This window comes from Schistocerca americana, chromosome 2 (genome assembly GCF_021461395.2).
Source record: "Schistocerca americana isolate TAMUIC-IGC-003095 chromosome 2, iqSchAmer2.1, whole genome shotgun sequence".
Classification (NCBI taxonomy): domain Eukaryota; kingdom Metazoa; phylum Arthropoda; class Insecta; order Orthoptera; family Acrididae; genus Schistocerca; species Schistocerca americana.
In genome coordinates this window covers 1,052,275,130-1,052,295,228 of record NC_060120.1, presented here as the reverse complement: position 1 = coordinate 1,052,295,228, position 20,099 = coordinate 1,052,275,130, and the positions used below count along the sequence as shown (strand labels likewise).

The 20,099-nt window shown below is 39.2% G+C and overlaps 1 protein-coding gene across 1 annotated transcript in view; it reads left to right on the top strand.

The window, feature by feature from the left end:
- The window catches only part of LOC124596466 (E3 ubiquitin-protein ligase UBR5), a 354,797-nt gene that overhangs the window by 37,090 nt on the left and 297,608 nt on the right, over positions 1-20,099 (top strand). Inside the window, exons 3-6 of the mRNA XM_047135607.1 lie at positions 6,120-6,528; positions 6,678-6,886; positions 7,110-7,279; positions 8,933-9,132. Coding sequence (XP_046991563.1) covers positions 6,120-6,528; positions 6,678-6,886; positions 7,110-7,279; positions 8,933-9,132 — 988 coding nt within the window. The remainder of the gene's footprint in view (positions 1-6,119; positions 6,529-6,677; positions 6,887-7,109; positions 7,280-8,932; positions 9,133-20,099) is intronic.

Genomic DNA, 20,099 nt, shown 5'->3' with positions numbered 1-20,099 from the left:
TTGTCGTAACATTGTTCATACCCGTTTATTTGTTCTTTTCATTTTTGTGAACTGTATAGGTGGTATCTTGCCTGCTCTTACTATTCATATTCATCACATTTACAGGGTTATTACAAATGATTGAAGTGATTTCACAGCTCTACAATAACTTTATTATTTGAGATATTTTCACAATGCTTTGTACACACATACAAAAACTCAAAAAGTTTTTTTAGGCATTCACAAATGTTCGATATGTGCCCCCTTTAGTGATTCGGCAGACATCAAGCCGATAATCAAGTTCCTCCCACACTCGGCGCAGCATGTCCCCATCAATGAGTTCGAAAGCATCGTTGATGCGAGCTCGCAGTTCTGGCATGTTTCTTGGTAGACGAGGTTTAAACACTGAATCTTTCACATAATGCCACAGAAAGAAATCGCATGGGGTTAAGTCGGGAGAGCGTGGAGGCCATGACATGAATTGCTGATCATGATCTCCACCTCGACCGATCCATCGGTTTTCCAATCTCCTGTTTAAGAAATGCCGAACATCATGATGGAAGTGTGGTGGAGCACCATCCTGTTGAAAGATGAAGTCGGCGCTGTTGGTCTCCTGTTGTGCCATGAGCCAATTTTCCAGCATGTCCAGATACACGTGTCCTGTAAGGTTTTTTTCGCAGAAGAAAAAGGGGCCGTAAACTTTAAACCATGAGATTGCACAAAACACGTTAACTTTTGGTGAATTGCGAATTTGCTGCACGAATGCGTGAGGATTCTCTACCGCCCAGATTCGCACATTGTGTCTGTTCACTACACCATTAAGAAAAAATGTTGCTTCATCACTGAAAACAAGTCTCGCACTGATCGCATCCTCTTCCATGAGCTGTTGCAACCGCGCCGAAAATTCAAAGCGTTTGACTTTGTCATCGGGTTTCAGGGCTTGTAGCAATTGTAAACGGTAAGGCTTCTGCTTTAGCCTTTTCCGTAAGATTTTCCAAACCGTCGGCTGTGGTACGTTTAGCTCCCTGCTTGCTTTATTCGTCGACTTCCGTGGCCTACGCGTGAAACTTGCCCGCACGCGTTCAACCGTTTCTTCGCTCACTGCAGGCCGACCCATTGATTTCCCCTTACAGAGGCATCCAGAAGCTTTAAACTGCGCATACCATTGCCGAATGGAGATAGCAGTTGGTGGATCTTTGTTGAACTTCGTCCTGAAGTGTCGTTGCTCTGTTATGACTGACTGATGTGAGTGCATTTCAATCACGACATACACTTTCTCGGCTCCTGTCGCCATTTTGTCTCACTGCGCTCTCGAGCGCTCTGGCAGCAGAAACCTGAGGTACGGCTTCAGCCGAACAAAACTTTATGAGTTTTTCTACATATCTGTAGTGTGTCGTGACCATATGTCAATGAATGGAGCTACAGTGAATTTATGAAATCGCTTCAATCATTTGTAATAGCCCCGTACTTTTGAAGTACCGTGTGACTCATATTCTGTAACCAGTGTACAGTATGACAATTGTCAAGACTACAGAAAGAGAACAAACATTTCAGTGACTGGGTGGGCAGTGGATAATTTTGTGTAAAAAAAAAAAAAAAAAAAAAAAAAGGTCACTGTCACTGTTTAACCACTTGGACTGTTCACTGTTTCTAGTTTGCTCTCTTCCCCCCACCACATTTCAGTACACTTTCTTCCTGTTTTTATGCTTGATCTGTGTTCAGTTTTTGACGGTCTATGCACTGGACATCTTACCACTAAATCTGACGGGGCTGTGACGGGACGTTTCCCCTTGTAAGAATCCTGCTGTAGCCATTTAAGTTCTTCACTATTACTGCTACATTCATGATGCAGTTTCGTTGGTTAAAGGAAAGCGTATTTATGCTAATGACATAGCGGAGAGAATGAGTGCTATTCACCCAAAAATTAGGTTTACAATTGAACACGAAAGTAAAGGCACCAACTATCTTGACATTATGGTCACAAGAGAGGTGGGTAAACGCCATTTCAGCATGTGCAGAAAACCGAGCTTGGCAGATACTGTTATTCACTCTAAGTCTTGGAACCCTGAAAGAATCAACGTAGCATAGTTTCGTCCCATGATTAATAGTTCATTAAAACTGCAACTAAACGAGCATGAGAGGGATAAAGAAATCACTATTATAAAGCATGTTACAGTGAGTAACAGTTATACAGCCTCAACAGTAACCAAGTTACTACAGAAAATTAAAAGACAACAACAGTGTAAGTCAGAGACATGCAGTTAACAGGTGAACATGAAGACAATAAAGTCATGTCCGTGACCATGAGTTAAAAATGACTTGTTTCAGAAATTATTGCTAGACAACTTTGCAATACCAATTTGTGTGTAGGGTTTAAAACTAATGACATTATTGGCTTCAGACTGAGGCACCATGTGAATAGAAGAGCCTAGAAATTTATACAGCAGCAGCTGTATATAAACTGTAGTGTTGGAATTGTCCAAAAGTTTACGGGGATCAAACACGTACAATATTTGAAATATGCTTCAATTCACAGTAACAATACAGTGTTCGGTGAGCATCTTCTAACATCGAAGGATGCTGTTTGAACTACTGATGCATTTGGAAGTGCTACACAATGTACCTAAGTGCACCTCCTGACAATGTGGGAAGAAACTGAGATTTTTACTCACTGTTTGCTAGAGCCTGGCAGCACTAAAATCAGCAGAATAAGTGTATTAACAGTGCATTTTTCAGAAACTTAGAAAACCTCTTCTAATTGTCCATATCAGCGCAGTGCATATAGGATCAACCACCCCATTCACAGAGGAGAGACGGTGGCATTGCCTCGCACACGGTGCTAGCAGCGACCTGGTGTGCAAACTGGCTTCCGTACATATTGCAAAACTGCATACCATACACCACCACCAAGCAGTAGCAAATGTAGTTAACCATAACTGTCACGCACTATTCCCTACAATTTCAGCTGCGGCACATAGTTTCACTTTTATAATTTATTGTTTCACGGCTCTTTACGTTCAAATATTTAACAGCACTTCATGCAGGTCTAGGATCTCTACATAATTCCATGTCCTTAATTTTACAATGTTTATCTCTTTCACTGTTTGTACATCCTTTGTTCTAGGCCTATACTTTTAATATTGTGTAATTTTCTTTTTACATTTTTAGAGTAAAAACCAATGACTTTATACGAGGGTAATCCCAAAAGTAAGGTCTCCTATTTTTTTTATAAGTACAGAACTGTTTGTGTGGCAGTTGGTTACACTGTTATGAAGAGTGCTTCACGCGCTGTGTGGAAACGTGCACGCCGCGCTGAGGTGCTCAGTCTGGACTTGGCAGCCGTTGAGAATGGAGCTCCCATTGGATGTTAGCGCCAAGTGCGAATTGCGCGCAGTTATTTTGTTTATGATTGCAAAGGGCACTGTGCTGATTGAAATCCATTGCCAATTGACAGAAGTGTATGGTGAGTCGTGCATGGATGCCAAAAATGTTCGTAAGTGGTGTAGAGAGTTTGCAGCTAGTTGGACTGAAATTCACGACAAACAGCATGGCGGCTAGCTGGCATGACACCGGCATACAAAAACTGCCACAGCGTCTACAAAAATGCATCGACAGAAATGGTGCTTATGTCAAAAGATAGCTAAATTTTTAAGCTGTAAAATGATGTAAACCATTGCATAAATAAACAGGTCTATGTACTTGTAAAAAAAAAGAAAAAAAATAGGAGACCTTACTTTTGAGATTACCCTCATACTTTCAGAGTTACACACTTTAATTTATCTTCAGATACTACTTCAGTTTTTACTACTTTATTTCAACATTCCTAATATACTATTTTATCCTCCCTTTACAGTTTTATGCATCCATTCTGGTATCTTAACAGGAGGCTTTTTACGTTATTGACTTACTGCGATTTTAGTACAAGACCCTTTCTCATACTATACCCAAAGCGTCTCTGCAGGTACTCACCTCCCCGCCCCATTCTGCCTGCTCTCAATCTCACTTTGAAGCATTTTATAATTTCACTATTTAATTCCGTTTACATTCTACATACCGATTTTTCTATGCTGCTAGTGTTTCAAGTTTTACATAAATATACTGGACGACCTCTCTTGTTAAACTCATGACATCCCCACCACCCTGTCCATGCTTCTTTCCACTCCCCTGATCGATCTCACACTGCATCCCCCCCCCCTCAAGCATAAACCTATTTAAAACATTGACCACAGTTGCAAACCCTGCTATTCTGATATATGGGTCCGAGTAAAGACAGGTTGCTGTCACAACTGCTTAGGTAAATTCTACATGTAAGTAAAATTCTTTTTTATTTATTGCTAAATATTAGATTACTTTTACTTTGTTTTTTATCTGAAGATGATCCGGAGAGATTGAAACGTGTAATCTACTTAAAAATGTGCAACTGAGATGGAATATTAAATGGGAACATCTCCATCAAGCATGTTTGAAAATTTAATCAACTCATTGCAAATGAAATTGTTCAGATCAGCTTGAAGTGTTCAAATCAATTGATTGGTAGTTGTCTTTAGGGAAATTGAAGTTAGTGACTGGATCTTCTGATAAAGAAGTAAACAGAATAGCAAAAAGGTCTCTTGCACTTTTGGCAAACTAAATAGAACTTTAACGACTATGTTTCTAATATGCTGGAAACAAAAAATTATGTCTGTAATATTACCCATTCTGACATAGGCAGTGAGACACGAACATGTGATGCAAAAACCTTTCAAAAACTGAAGTTGCTTATTGAGAAATGAAGCAATGCATTTTGGGGATTACTGGGAATAGTAGGGGGGAAAAATTGAATATAGAACAAACTGGAGTGAAGACATTACTTTGGTTGTAATGAAAATGGTTTGGAGGTGGGCAGGACATCCCACGAGGCAAGTGAGCAATAAATGGCTAAAGGATGTTCCTCCCTGGGTTCTAAGAGGAAGGTCTGGTAGACATATATGCATATACCTGGAGATGTAATTGAGTGTTGAACGAACATATTTACAACATATTGTAATTCTTGTTGCTTGGTTTCTGTGTTGTTTGTCTATTTATTAAAGTCAGAAACATACAGTGCATGGTAATTACAACTAAAAATAAATTAAAAAAACAATTAACAAGCTACACCGAAGAGCTGATGATCAGAGACTTGCACTTCAGTTGCACTCGGTGTCACAAGTAAATCATCGTCTTCCGTGCAGGGCGTATTTGACAAGTCAGTGCATGTACCACGGTCAAGCCTTCTTCACAGACACAATTGGTGGTATCCACAAGGATCTGCCATTCCTGGAGATTTTTCCCGGATCTTATGATCAAGAATGACAATGGATGAGTGACCTCCACACAATCCAGTTCTGTTTGTGCGCAGGTGGGATGGGTTCTGAAGCAAGAGGCCAGGCAAAGTTATTTGGTAGTTCGAGAAATCCACAATTGTTTCCTTGCTGTAGCTGCCGTTGTCTGCAAGACTGATGTGGTTTAGAGTAAACTTTTCCTTGGCCTCAATCTTGTACTCACACAATGGATGGTATTCCATAAGAACCAGATATGTTCTCCGTGTTTTGGAGAAACTTTATAACGTAAGCCAGTAGAGTTTTACAATTGTTGTAGGTTTCAGATGAGCTGAAACAAGCTTGCACTTTTCGTTTAGCACCTTGTCAACTGTTTCCATGTCCAGACTGGGCACACATGCTGTGCAGTACTTTTAATATGTTGCTAGTACTGTCATTCTCAAGTTTTGTTGTCGATAGTACTGCGTTTGTGTTTTGTTTGCTCTATATGCTTGGACATTGTCAAAGTTTCACTCCACTTCAAAACCATAGACTTTTTTGTATATGTGTGACAGAAACATGATTATAAGTCCTTCTTGAAGGTAGTGAATACATGAGTTACAAATAATTTGACTTCACTGAGAGAAGCAATTCCATAGTTTCCTTCTGACAGTTAGTGGAGTGCTCACACACACACACACACACACACACACACACACACAAAATAACAATAGGGACTTATGAAGCTGTGTGTCCCACTCTATTTGTGGTTTAGATTTTTTCATGCTTGTCATACAGTTTAAAATTACTGCTGCTTCTGCTTGTGACAGATTTAAAAAGCTGTAACTATTTTTTCTTTTGCAGTACAATCGGAAGCAGTGGTACGAGTAACGGTGTGGGTTCGGTAGGAGGAGGAGGAGGAGGTGGCAGTGGGGGAGCTGGTGGAAACGGTAATGGTGGCAATGGTAGTAGTGGTAGCAAAGTAGGGAACAGTGGAGGAGCTGCCAGTTCGAGCTCTGGTGGAGGAAGGCAGTTGCAGCGTAGCAGGGCACGCATAGTGCGTACCAATGCTTCCCTGCGAGGAGCAGGAGGGGGCGCGGGCGCAGCCAGAGGGGCCCCTGGTGTTATCATGGGTGCCAGCGGAGGCTCTGGTGGAAGTGGCAGCGGGTCACGACCTATTGTACCGGCACCCTATGTGCCGGAGGAGCTCGTCTCGCAGGCCCAAGTTGTTCTGCAAGGAAAGAGTCGCAATTTGATTATCCGGGAGTTGCAGGTCAGATGCTACAAACTTCTGTAATTATATTTCTGTTGCTACTTATCAGTCTCAACTGTAACTTAAAATGTAATTAATAATCAAAATGTATACCAGTTTTTTTCCTAGCCAAGTTCAAGTAATTTATTCTCATTGTACTGTTACAATAGCGCACTAATCTGGATGTTAATCTGGCGGTGAATAATTTACTGAGTCGTGATGATGAAGAAGGAGATGATGCTGATGATGCTCCAGATTCGTATGTCCCAGAAGATTTAATTTCATTGCTAGATGGAGGCTTTCATGCTGATCATTCTGTGATTATTGATGCCGATGCTATGTTTTCGGAAGACATGTTTGGATATTCGGCTGTAAGAAGGTTAGTGCTTTAGCCACTTATAAAGTAAATTCTAGCATAGTTAATAGTTTATCTCTGTATTCTTTTAGTGATTAAAAGTAGTCAATATCCAGACTGTATGGTCTTTCTCACTTACAAAATTATTAGTTTCCTCCAATATGCGTCAGGTGGCTGCAGGTGATTGATTGCGTTTCTTCATTTTTTTCGTTTATTATTCTCACCAGGGTTTTCTATTGTCTTTCAGCCGAGCTAGCTCCAGCAGCCGCCGATTAAATGCTGATCGTGACCGTGATCGTGAAACAGATAGGGAACGGGAAAGGGACAGTTTTTCTCGTTGGAGAGACCGTCAGTACTATGGACCGAGGCGATGGTTGGAATCTGCTTTGAGGGATTCTACATGGGATAAAGATCCAGGTAAAATTTTTACATTTAAACTTATGTTCAGTAATTTCACTGCTCCCCTTCCCCACACACCCCATTTACAACTTCACATATATTGAATAATTATTATTTTATATTGTAGCTCCAAATATGTCATAAGAGTATTCTCTTCCTCATCCTTCTCCTCCTCCTCCTCTTTCTTCTGCTTCTTCTTCTTCTTCAAAAAAAAAAAAAAAAAAAAAAAAAAGCATTGTACAAGAGTTCTTGTGAAATATCTTAAGTTAAAATGTAGTACTACTGAATTAAGAATTAGATGACTAAAAACTAAATGTTAGTATGAGAAGACATAATGCAATGATGATGAATAATAATAATATAGGATTGTTGGAGGCTGCTGTGAACAGCATAGTGAATGCATTATCGTAGCAAAGACGACACAAAGTCGACAACAACCACAATAGTATAAATCCATATGCCTTCTGGCACCCCAGGCAATGAATTTGCTGAAACAGTGTATGAGGAGATAAAAGAAATTATTCAGATAGCTAAGGAAGACGAAAATATAATTGTACTAGAAGATTGTAATTAGATAGTAAGGAAAGGAAGAGAGGGAAATGAACAGGGAAAGAAATTAAAATGTACTCCACTTGGTAGAATTTTGCACAGATCATAATTTAATCAGTTAATGGAGCTCGCTGCTCCCACTCATAGGTTTGAGGAACTATCCAAACCAGCAAAATCAACATTGCGAAGCTGTGCTTTCTGTGTGCTACTGCAGATGAACTAACACATTAACTGCTTTGAAAACCTTATAAGTACATCTGTTTGCTGTTGCTGAACTTTCTGCAGTGTTTGCTGCTGCTGCTGCTTATGTTGAATGAGTTTCACTAAGACTTCATACAGAACTACTACACATGAGGGATTCGAAACTCCTCATTGCCTGCTGTTCTGGAGAAGGAACAGCGTTAGTTAGAATAACAAGACACAACCTGCACAGTGTGGGACACACTCTCAGTGATGGAATCAAATACCTAAATCAGTCTTTGGGATAGGCTGCTATTTTATTGTAGGAAAATGTAACATGCCGTAGCACTGCAAGCAGTGTTCACAAGATAAACCCAAAGCATAAATACTAGACGTATCACAGTTCGTAGTATTCTTTCCATTTTCTCATCTTCTGCATCTATCTTTACCCCTCACTTTACCCCTACCTTCTGTCATCTTTGAACTGAAACTGTCCTACAGATGTGCTGTCTTGACCATCTCTTCACTTTAACACCTTATCCTTTACTTTAGGTTCCCTTCCCTCTCATACACCTTTCTGATTGACCTGTCATTGCTTCCCTTCCCATCAAAGTTCTACACTTCTTCCCTGAAAAAGAAACCTGCGGTATTTAAATCCAGGAGACCTTACTCCTGCCAAAGGTCATACTGGACAACCATTTGTCTCTGTGAATTTAACTATTTTGTGTGCAGGATATTCCTTTTGATAAATCACTTTTTTTTTTTAACTGCTATTGCTGGTATCTGACCCCTTAATGATTTCTCTTTTGATTCCCTAACCCATAGGGAATTGAACATGTCTTTAGGAAAGTTATAAAGTTTGACCAGTGCTTCGTATTTTAAAATTTCATATTTTTAATGCATATTGCTTTCTAAATGTGTGTGTGTGTTCCATTTTTTCAGAGAGTAAAAAGAAAGAGTTTGCTGCACAGAGTCCACTGTGGATGTCGGATGAGCTTGAATTCTGGCCAGAACGAGGCAGTGAACCACTACCACAATTTATAATGATAGCGGCATTGTACAGTGAGTTAGTTGCTGTTAGTTCCTCTGGACAATTGTACCAATGGAAATGGAATGAGACAGAACCGTACCGACATTTTGAAGTAAGTGTGTTTTTTCCTTTTGTAACCTTTGATTTGAATTTTGCTCCCTGAAAAAGTACAAAGCCCTTGCCAGTATAATTGTTAGAGTAATATTTCAAGGTGGTGGTGTTCCTCCCATTGGTGAAGATTATGTATACGAAACATTTTTAGCACATTCTTTGAAAATTAAAAAATATTAGTACGTTACATTGAATGAAACTAAATTTTTGGAGAAATATCCCAGGAAGCTAGAGAAAGAAAATTTGGGTAGAAGGCTATTTGACATGTTATAGGCTGCAAAGTGGTGATAACTAGCTCTATTACTTTCCACAGAATGAGGGAGACTCGTGAAACTCAGTCAGATGACGACTCAGTACATCTATGGGAAAATAATGGTTTAAGAGTTATTTCCCCCTTCCCACCTTCTTTTGTGAATGGAGAATCAAGAATAATAAAATAGTTAAGAATGAACAGGGTCTGGTATTGTTTTAAAGAAAAAAGGTTTGTGTTGTAGCAACTGGCAAAAGTGTGTGGTAGTGAGGGGTAAAAGCAAAGATTTGAAATTGCCATATTATTTGAGTGACATGTTAAGTGTCCAGTGTTGTATTATTTGTCCAATTTATATACATGCGTAGCAATTGAGAAATCTCTAATGTTGTACTAAAATGTTGCTCACGTGTGGAACATAAGTTTTGCACCTCACAACATAAAAAGAAACACAGCCCATCAGGCGAGTAAATCTCGAGGGCTGAGGGGCCATGTGTGAGTCGATTAGAGCTGTGCTCATGCTCAGTTTCAAAGTGGCATAAAGACACATACAAAATAATTTGGAGTACGAACTGCGGTCAGACTCCAAAACCATAAGTGGCTTCATCCATATCAAACTGTTACTACGCTTCAGCCACAATACAATTTCGTGTCTAGCACGACCAAATTATTTGTCACAGTCATCTGGAGGATTCACTGGTAGCCGTATACTTGTCACGAATGTGTGTCTGTAAACATGCTAGTGCTATCTTCAAAGAAATGAGTGAGTGACAGCAGTGGGGGTCGTTTACCATACTTATAACTTTTTCGGACATGAATCGAAAGCGAGACTGCTCTTGTCAACTTTTCAGGTGTACAAAATTAAGACTGCAGGAATGTTCGCTAGGTAAGAGAATTGTTGAAATGTCAGAAAATATCGCAAGAAACCAGCAGGTCTAATATTACTGGACGATTACAGCAAAAGGGAAATTCTTTAGAGAAAACTTGTGAGGTGTATTTGCTGGCCATCACTTATCTTCAGGGTGTGATACATACTGTTCTACCTTTTAGAGCAGATAATTCCTTCCCTGGCGAAGATATGGTGTTGGATTTGGGAAGGATAAAAATTAGGGGCTTGGTCACTTGGAACCCAATATCTGTAATGAGGACAAGGGGTAGCAGGGCCTGACTAAACATTGCGTAAATGACTGGCAAGTTGAAACTAACTTTGTAGATTTTTTAGTTGGGAAATTTTCGTGATACAGTTTTTTACCGACTTGGTTTGTGCAGTTCTTTACATTTGGCTAACATGGCATGGGTTCAATATCCGGCCACTTGTTTGCCAAAGGAAAAGTTGTGTGTAATTCGCTGTGTAACTCAAATTGACAGTATACAGCAAATACGCTCATATGGAAAATTTGGTGATGATCATTGATGTGAAAAACACAGTTGTAATAAATACGAGATGTCCTCTGTCTTGATCACTTTTGACCAGCTTTTATGTCCATATATGAGTACACTTCTGATGTGAACCATAGTGAAAGCTTTTATCACCTCAATGTCCGTATGGATGCCTGTTAACAAACTTACAACATTCTAGAATGTGCACTTAGCGAGGTTTACACTTCATATTTATCAGTTGTCTATTATGTTCAGAAATGTTGGTTTCCATATAACAAACAGTTTCACTTTATCTCTCTTAGAGATACTCTGTTTTTGATTTGAAATAGTTGTCTTGCTTACTACTAGGAGCTTTGTCTTATGTGCATCTAACTTCTGTTTTTAGAGACACTGCTAGTGCAGCCCAGAATCCTGGACATGTCCTAATCTGAGTCTACAACTAGCAATGTCATCAAACAGCCGATTCACATATAATACTCTGTCTGTATACATGTCTGCAGGTGCAATAAATTGCCACAAATTTTGTGCATTTACACGACACAGGTTTCATTTACTGCTGGGCTGCAATCTGTTGGTCTAGGAAAGAAGGTATTTTACTTCAGGAGACTTAATTCAGAATGGGGAAATTCTCTTGGGATCCGTTTATAGAAAGATCTAAAAGATCAAGACAATGGCTACTTAAGTGGCAGTGGTTTTCATTGCAAGCCACCGTATATTTAATAGGGGAGGGTTGTTTCAGAATTGCCCCCCCCCCCCCCCCCAATCTCCCCTGGTTCTGTTCCATTTCCAGAAGGCGTATCAGAAGAATCATTGTGAGTAAACCTCCACATTAGCTATTAGCTCCAGTTGCCCAACTCTTCCCAGAATCTGCATGATGAACCTAGAGAATGACAAAATTACTTGTGAGCAAATATGGAAACGTACAAAAATTTATCTATTGATGCTCATACAAATACTGAGGTTTGTAACCCCTCTGTACAAAATACTTGTATGGCGGAAGAAACACACTGTGTGACAAATTGACAGTGGCATTTCTGTATCTTGGCAGCAGGATGAAGGATTAAAGATTTAGATTTTTTGACTGCAGTGTCAGGCAAGCATTGAGGTAGGACCTACACTTTCAAAGCTGTATACGCAGTTCTGAAAAAAGTTTTCATGAAGGCAAGTCAAGTACCTCTTTTATGTAATATATCAATTATGGCGTGTTACAGATAACATTTTTTATTTTTTGACATGTTTTAAATTCCAAGTATTCTAATAAATTATAAGAGTGGCCAATGAGGTACATTCTGTTTTTTAATGTCTGGAGATTTTTTTATTCCCAGCGTGAGCTCTACCAGCTACTTGTTTTAGTTTTGGAGGAAATTTAGTAGCCAAGATTGCGTTCAGTACTATTTTTATTCCTGATTACCAGTCTTAACAGGTAGGACTGTTATCTTCTTATCTTTAAAGAACATGTTGCTTAACGTCTTATTCCCTTATGACCATATCACACATATGATATTGACATTCTTGCATAACTAGGGATGTCCACATACATCCACTGATGCTTGATAGATGTTGAATTGCATAACAGTGTACATTTCTGCACTTGTTTACATTTACATAGCAAGTTAAATACATCATGGATCCACATTCTTCGAAGTACACAAGAATTTCAGCATGGTATGTGTGATACAGTCATAATGAAACAGTATGTATAACAACAAGGGTTTTTTTTTTAATGACGAAAGATGACAATCTTAATTGTTGAAAACAGTAATTAGGAATAAATAGTAATAAATACAACCTTGGCTATCAAATTGCCCCAAAAGCAATTATAGGTCGCTACTTCTTATCTGTGTGAGAAAATTATCAACCTGTTTTAATCTTTTAGAATTATAATTACTTTCTTATCCCTTTCGGTATATTCCATTGCTGTTAACTTCCCACAAGCATTTCTGGACTATTCCAATAATTCAACAATAAACTATACAGAGCAGAGATTCCCAAACTTTCCCTCTGACAGAACACTTTGTGAATCATGGTGTACTTTGATGAAACACCTTGTTTATTATGAAGGTTAATAAATTATTCAAAAATAAGAAAAACTTGTTTTATGTAGTGATGACTTGAATTTTTAATCATAACTAATAACGCAGAAGCCATAGTAAAATTTTTAAAGAAGTTAATATTGAGAGAGAGAGAGAGAGAGAGAGAGAGAGAGAGAGAGAGAGAGAGAGAGAGAGAGAATCCAACACATGTGGAAATGTCAATTTCCAATTTACTATGTTGTAAGTTGTTTCCAAAACTGAATGTGGCAATGGTCTTCCAGGTCATTTTCAACCTTATTTACATGGTTGTTTAAAAGGTTAAAATTAGTTCTCCAGTTCCTCTTCCTAAGCTAATTTCATGATATTCATGTAAGTAAGTGTCTGACTTAATTCTGTAAGAAGTCTGCCAGTATGTTGTCAATTACTGTTGCTTTTGCATCGTCTAGACCAGGCTGTTCCAACTCGTCGGCTCCGTTGTGAGCCGCGGAGCACTCCCTGCTCCAGGGAGCCGTGTCGCTCGCTGTGACCGACCATTCAAACGAGCCGGTACGACTGGCTGTGGCAGGCGGCAAGGCAAGCGTTTTGATGTGCCAGCTGCGTCTTACAAGATCGACAACCTCATACTCTTAGCTGCTAAGTCTGGTGACATGCTACACCAGGAAATATGATGTTCAGGAAATAAATAAGAAACAACTGTTTTGCAAGAAATTGCATACCAAATTTATTGGGCCTCTGTAGCTTGACATTTTCTTTTCATTACAAGATCGGAAATATCAGGCGTCAAAGTAATCGCAGCGTTATTGCGAAGGATGGCCTTCATTGTTGCATGCTGAACAAACGATCGTTCCTTACTTTTTACTCTTTTCATTGCTGAGAAAAGCTGCTCACAATAATACGTAGATCCAAACATGCACATCATCTGAGCGGCATTGTTGTGAAGCTTGGGAAATGTTTTTTGCTGTAATGAACGATACCATCGTGACAAATCCAACGAGTTGTAGTACCTCTCTTTCAAGAAAGTTGAAATTTGCAAATCAGTAATCTCCAATTGAAGTGACGATGACAAGTCATAGTGGGGAAACTGAAAAAGGAGTGCTGGACACCTGAAGGTCCATTTCCAAACTAGTGAGGTCTCGGAATCGTGTTTCAAACGACGTGGTGAGCTGCTTTAACTTTGCTTGATAATCGCCGAAAGTAGTACCTTCAGTTAGTTTTAAAGAAGCGAGACGATTGAAGAACGTTAAATGTCCATTACTCATCTGCCTATCAAATAAACGTAACTTTTCCATGAACGCTTTGATCTGGTCGTGCATGTCAACGATTAGCTGCCCTTTGCCCTGCAATGACAGATTTAAATTATTCAGTTGCATAGTTATGTCAGCTAGGAACACCAGGTCTGATGTCCATTTTATATCTTTCAGACAACGCATTTCTTCCCCTTTCATTTCGAGGAAAAGGGATATTTCTTCACGAATCGCAAAGAAAACATCAAGAACTTTTCCCCGACTCAGCCAACGAACAGTACTGTGGTAAGGTATATCCCCATACTCCGCTTCCATATCTTTCAGGAATCCTTTGAATTGGCGATGATTCATACCGTGACGCCGCACAAAATTCACACACTTCACGACATCTTTCATTACGCCACCCAGCTCTACTACTTCAGCACACAGTGTCTCTTGGTGAATAAATCAATGAAGAGTCAAAATGTCATTCCCGAATTCGTCCCCAAGTTTATTTATCAAACGAGAAGCAAAACCTTGGTTACGCCCGATCATTTCTGTCGTTACAGAATGGAGCTTATCCCACGGCAAATTTATATTGTCCACTGATTCACAATCAGCTTAAAAAATGTCACGGCCTGTTGCGGTGTAATCGAGTGGTACCACATCCAAGAGTTCTTCAGTTACTTGCAGCTCCATGTCGACAGCACGCACAAAGACTGCAAGCTGAGCACAGTCCGATATGTCAGTTCTTTCGTCAAGCGCTAGAGAAAATGCAAGAAACCTCTCCGCCTTATTCCTGAGCTGTCTCTAAATCCGCTGCCATGTCCAGATTCGACGAGACATTGTTTGCTTCGACAGGCAAACCTCTTCAATTGCCTGCACCTGCCTTGGAAATAAATATTCTGCAACAGGTACCATGCACGATTTTACGAGAGGTCCCACCGAAAACGGCTTGCCACTCGTCGCAATGATGTGAGCGACCCTGTAGCTTGCTCGAATTACAGATTCAGTAGTGTTTCTCCGCTCTAATTCACCCGAAAATTATGAACGCATTACAGAACACGAACTATGTTGCACGTTTTGATACCCTCCGTATTACGAAGCCGTTTTTAAACTTACGTCTCCTGGTACGTCGTTCTTAAGACTGGCTACCAGTTCTTTGCGTGCAACGCCTTCTACCTGATCGTAGTGCGCTGCGTGAAGACATGTATAATGTCGCTGTATATTGTACCTCTTCGCAGAATTAAATACTGTATGACATACAATACACTGCGTACGACCATCCCTCTCAATGAATAGAAAGGTATCCTCCAATAGAGCTACAGGGCTCCCGCGGCTAGTCATAGCCGGCATTGAACACAGATTATTGCGTCAGTTGCGGCTGCATGCGGCCAGGGGGCAGTGAGTTCGCTTTCCCCCTCCAAGCGGGCTCCGAGCTGCCGCAGTGAGCGCTCCGGAGCGCTCCGGCTCCCTGGAGCTCTGTTGGAACAGCCTGGTCTAGACTTTCCATCCTCGGTGAATGTGGGTCCTGTGCCATTTGTATTTATGATTGATACGTTAATCCTTCTTGTCACTGAATTCTCTGTAATGATGAAGATGTTAGGTGTTATATAATGTACATATTCTTCCCAGATTTAGAAGTTTCTTCACAATCAGTCCGTTCGGTATATCTTCATAGAGCAACCAGCAATAAATTTATTGAATGAAGAACTCTTCTTAGTTATACAACTAGTTTCCACATAAAGACATTTTCAAGATCACTCTGACACCCTATTACTATTGAATCCCGAATATGTTTCGCAATTCTATGACATATGGGTATCAGTAACATTGCATGATAGTTTTGTTGCTCACCTCTGCAAGCCTGCCTTCGGATGAGTGTGACCTGTGCCTTCTTCCACCTGCTAAGCAAAGTTAGTTTTTTTTTAAAAAAATTTATCTATAGTATATATAATGGTTAAGAGAGGCTAACTCAGATTCAATTTCCATAAGAAATTTGAGAGGGATTACACTGGGCCCTGGAGCTTTGTTCAGTTTTAGCGATGTCAGCTGTTTATCACTGACACTAATAACTACATCATTTATCTTTACTGTAAGAGAATTGAACTGGAGCAGTACCCCTGGATAAAGAAACCTGTGAAAACAATCCAACATTTCTGCTTTTGCTTTCCTAACATCAGTTTAAGTTCCTGCATCATCCACGAGTGTTTGGACATTTACTTTGGTGCCAACAACATCCTTTACCTGTCACCATAATTCCTATGAGAGTTGAGAGAGATCTTTCGATAAGATCTTGTATGCATGCATCAAAAGTAACTAAGCTGGTCACTACTAATTTTTGCCATAAACAGCTCCTCATTGGTGCAATGGTGACCAGTTTGACACTCATTATAATCTCCATTCTTTCCATCTCCTTTGTTCACGCTGTGTAAAACCATATTTTTTGTGTAGAAATTGCCAGGCATAATCCGTATCACTTCAGGCAGGGGGTTACCTTCGTAGTCCCGAATGTTATTGAATTTAGCATATGTTAAAATTCAGAAGTAAGAAAGAAACATACATTATTTGTTTTCTCCAAAAAAATTCCTGCCCCAAGATACAGGCATCCAAAGATGACACTGCAAACACCATTTTGGAGATGTGAATTTCAGAATTTGTTTAAAAATGCTGTATCTCTGTAACAGTTCTAAATATTTTGTTAAGAATAATTGCTTTATGATTACAGTGGTATCCCCCATTTGGACATATCTGTCAGAGTTCTTTTGAATTTTTTTATAATTTACAAAAAATTCTTTCTTTTTTCCTTTCTCTCTCTCTCTCTCTCTCTTTCTCTCTTTCTTTCTCTCTTTCTTTCTCTCTTTCTTTCTCTCTTTCTTTCTTTCTTTTTCTTCAAGAAGGCCAATACAGAAAAGGTAATTTTTTTTTCTTTTAATTAGTACCATGTTATATTCTCTGTAAAGGAGAGCTTCCACTTTTAAGTTGGGCAGCTTTTATTTTTAAAAAATCATTTTTTTAACTTTCAGGGGTAATGTATGTCTTCACCAAAGTTGTTTCTTACTAACTTCTTTGTTACAATGTTTATTTCTATTGTCTTTGTTGCAGATATTTCTTACACTTTGTTTTGGATTCTTGTGTTTCTTTGTCGTGGTTGTTCGTTGCAGGTGTCTGTATTGTAGTTGTTCTGTGCTAATTTGTTTACTGAAGAGGTTTCTAAGAAATCTGAGACCATCCAGTGAGTTCTGTGTTTTGTGAGGAGTTTGCCAGTCGACACAGTTGCAGTGTGTCTTATGAAAAGGACTGTTTGAAATGTTTCCTGAATGGGGCTACAGGAGAGTGAAGTGTGCTGACTGTTTGCATATCCATAAGATAGTGATGTATATAAGACAAACAAAAAAACAGACTTTGTTCAGGTTGGGAATAAATGTTCTCATTTGAAGTCTCTGTTTCAAATTGATGATGTTTCCAGTGATGACTTTTTGTGTTCTAAATGTTTTGACAGAATAACAACAATGATAGTATCTGAACAAGACGAAGCCTCCCATGGTGCAGATGAAGATCAATAGAGGAAGAATTAAATACCGTGAATCTGTCGACTACGGAGGTGGATTTTAGTCCTGTTAAGAAACCGTGGTAGAGTCATAAGCTCTATGTATCAAGAAAGTGCAGAGAAATTACTAAAGCTATGGATGAATACACTACAGCAAAACTGACCACGCTCTTGAAAGTAGAAATTCCATCTTCGGAAGAAAATGAACCAAAGCACTCTTGCACCTCTTGCCAGGAATTTTTCACAAATGTCAATTCAGATGTTGAATATGGGCATTCTACAGTAAAAAGGTGCAAGTTTTTAACTATTATTTCAGAGACATTTGCAAAGAAAACAATTTTGAACCATGTTCCATCAGTATCAAAGTACATGGTAGACAAATTAAGAAATGTGGGATCTGTAAGAGGAGTCTTTGGAAGACCAGATCCCTATTATGGTCATCCTGTAGAAGCAGCTCAAGTTCAAATTGCAGTCATTTTATCTGGAAGATAAATAGGACTGTTCTCGCCAGAGTGCCAACAAAAAAGACACTATAACTGTAACAGAAGAAGGTCTAAAAGTTGTGAAAGTTAAGAGGTACATGGCTCTCAGTATTAAAGAAATTTCTGCTATTTATAAGAGCAACTATACAACTTCACATATTGGAAGATCAAAAATTTATGATCTGCAATCGAAGGGGGTAGTTCCACACCCATCTAGAGTTCTCTGTTTATGTGTGTACTGCGCGAATTTTGAACTTTGTGTGGTAACTTTGAAGAACTTACAGGCGCACGTGACGTATGACACCTTGGTTGGGTGTGTGAAGTCATTAGTAGTCTGTGACATAAAGCGAGAGAACGTGGTGACTGCCCAGGAAAGGGAGGACTGTCAGTAGACACTTGGCCTGGGAGACATAGCAGATAACTCTGCAGAAATTACATGTGCGACAGGGGAGGAAAATAAACTAATTAAGAAAACTGTTGCCTTTGACAGTTTCATTGATGAACTTGGTAAATGGTCAGTGAAAGCAGTGACACACCAGCATCTGAAGAAATTACAACAACACATGGCAGAGGTGAAAGGGTGTGTAGAAGAACTATGTTTAGTGCTTCACTGTGATTTTGCTGAGAACTGGTCTGTAATTCTCCCACAAGAAGTACAAGGGTATTATTGGAGTAATGACCAGGTTTCAATTTTTACAGGAGTGACATATTTTCAAAACAAGACCACAAGTGTTGCAGTTATAAGTGATGACACGGGTCATTACTCAGCACCTGCTTTGCTAGCAATTCCCGAAATTCTTCAACTGCAAACAGAGGCAGAGAAAATCATCATGATTTCTGAAGGTGTTCCTAGTCATTTTAAAAATCGTTACCAGCTGTTTGAACTGAGTAAGTCTTTTGTGCCAACTGACTGGGTATACAGTGCTGCTGGTCACGGGAAGGGGCCTTGTGATGGTGTACTAGGCCTGCTGAAGCACCATGCTACAAAACATAATTTTTCCAGACCAAATACAGCTGCGATTAAGAACGCTGAGGATTTTACAAGAGTCATGTAATCGTACACATCCACAGCCCTCATTGTTTTGTCCAAAGAAGAAGTCGAATAATTCCGTGAGCAGAAAAAAAAAGAAAGGTCCAAACAAATTACTCCTGTGAAAGGAATTCAGAAGACACATTTTTGGACCCAAAGTGATGAGTGAACTCATATTGCACACACTTTAAAGAGCAAGAAAGAAGAAATTTCATTTGTTTGGCCAACAACTTGGAACTTTATGCTGCCACCTGGACCAGCTGCTGGATATTGGTATCCAGCTGAAGGACACCAACAACGTCATCAGAGCTCACTTCCTGTTAACAATGTTTTGGAGATTGTAAGTGCTCCAGTTACTATTGGTTCAACAGGAAGGCATCACTCTATATCAAAGGAAGATACTGAAGCAGTGGAACACATTTTTAGTTCATTGACTTGATGATTTCAGTACAAAACAGAGTCCACAGAAGTTGTATAAATTGAAACCTTTTAAGTCTTTGGACCTTTCACATATATTTTGGAACCATTTAAAAAGCTTGAAAAATGAGTCTCTTATTCATCTTTCAAAACTGAAATTATGTTAAATAAGGCTAGGTTTTGATTCTAATGAACCTGTTATGTGATAATGTGGTAATAAAACAGGTTTTATGTATGGCAAAAATTTCACTTGTTTATAAAACCTGTTCAGCCTAAAGGTGGAAGCTCTCCTTTTAAGGGAATGTAGAATTACATGGCACTAGACAAAAGAAAAAATCAAAATTTTATGGATTGGCATTTTTGAGAAAAAAAAATTTCCATAAATTATAAGAAGTTCAAAACGCTATAGTAAAAGAACTTTGACAGGTATGTCCAAATGCAGGATTTATTTGTAATAATAAAGCAGTTATCTTTCAAATAAAACCAACAAAATATTTAGAACTGTTCCAGAGATACAGCATTTTAAAATCTTTTCCAAAATTCACATCTTCAAAATGGTATGTGCAGTGTCATCTTTGGAGGACTGTAGCTCAGATCAGAAATGTT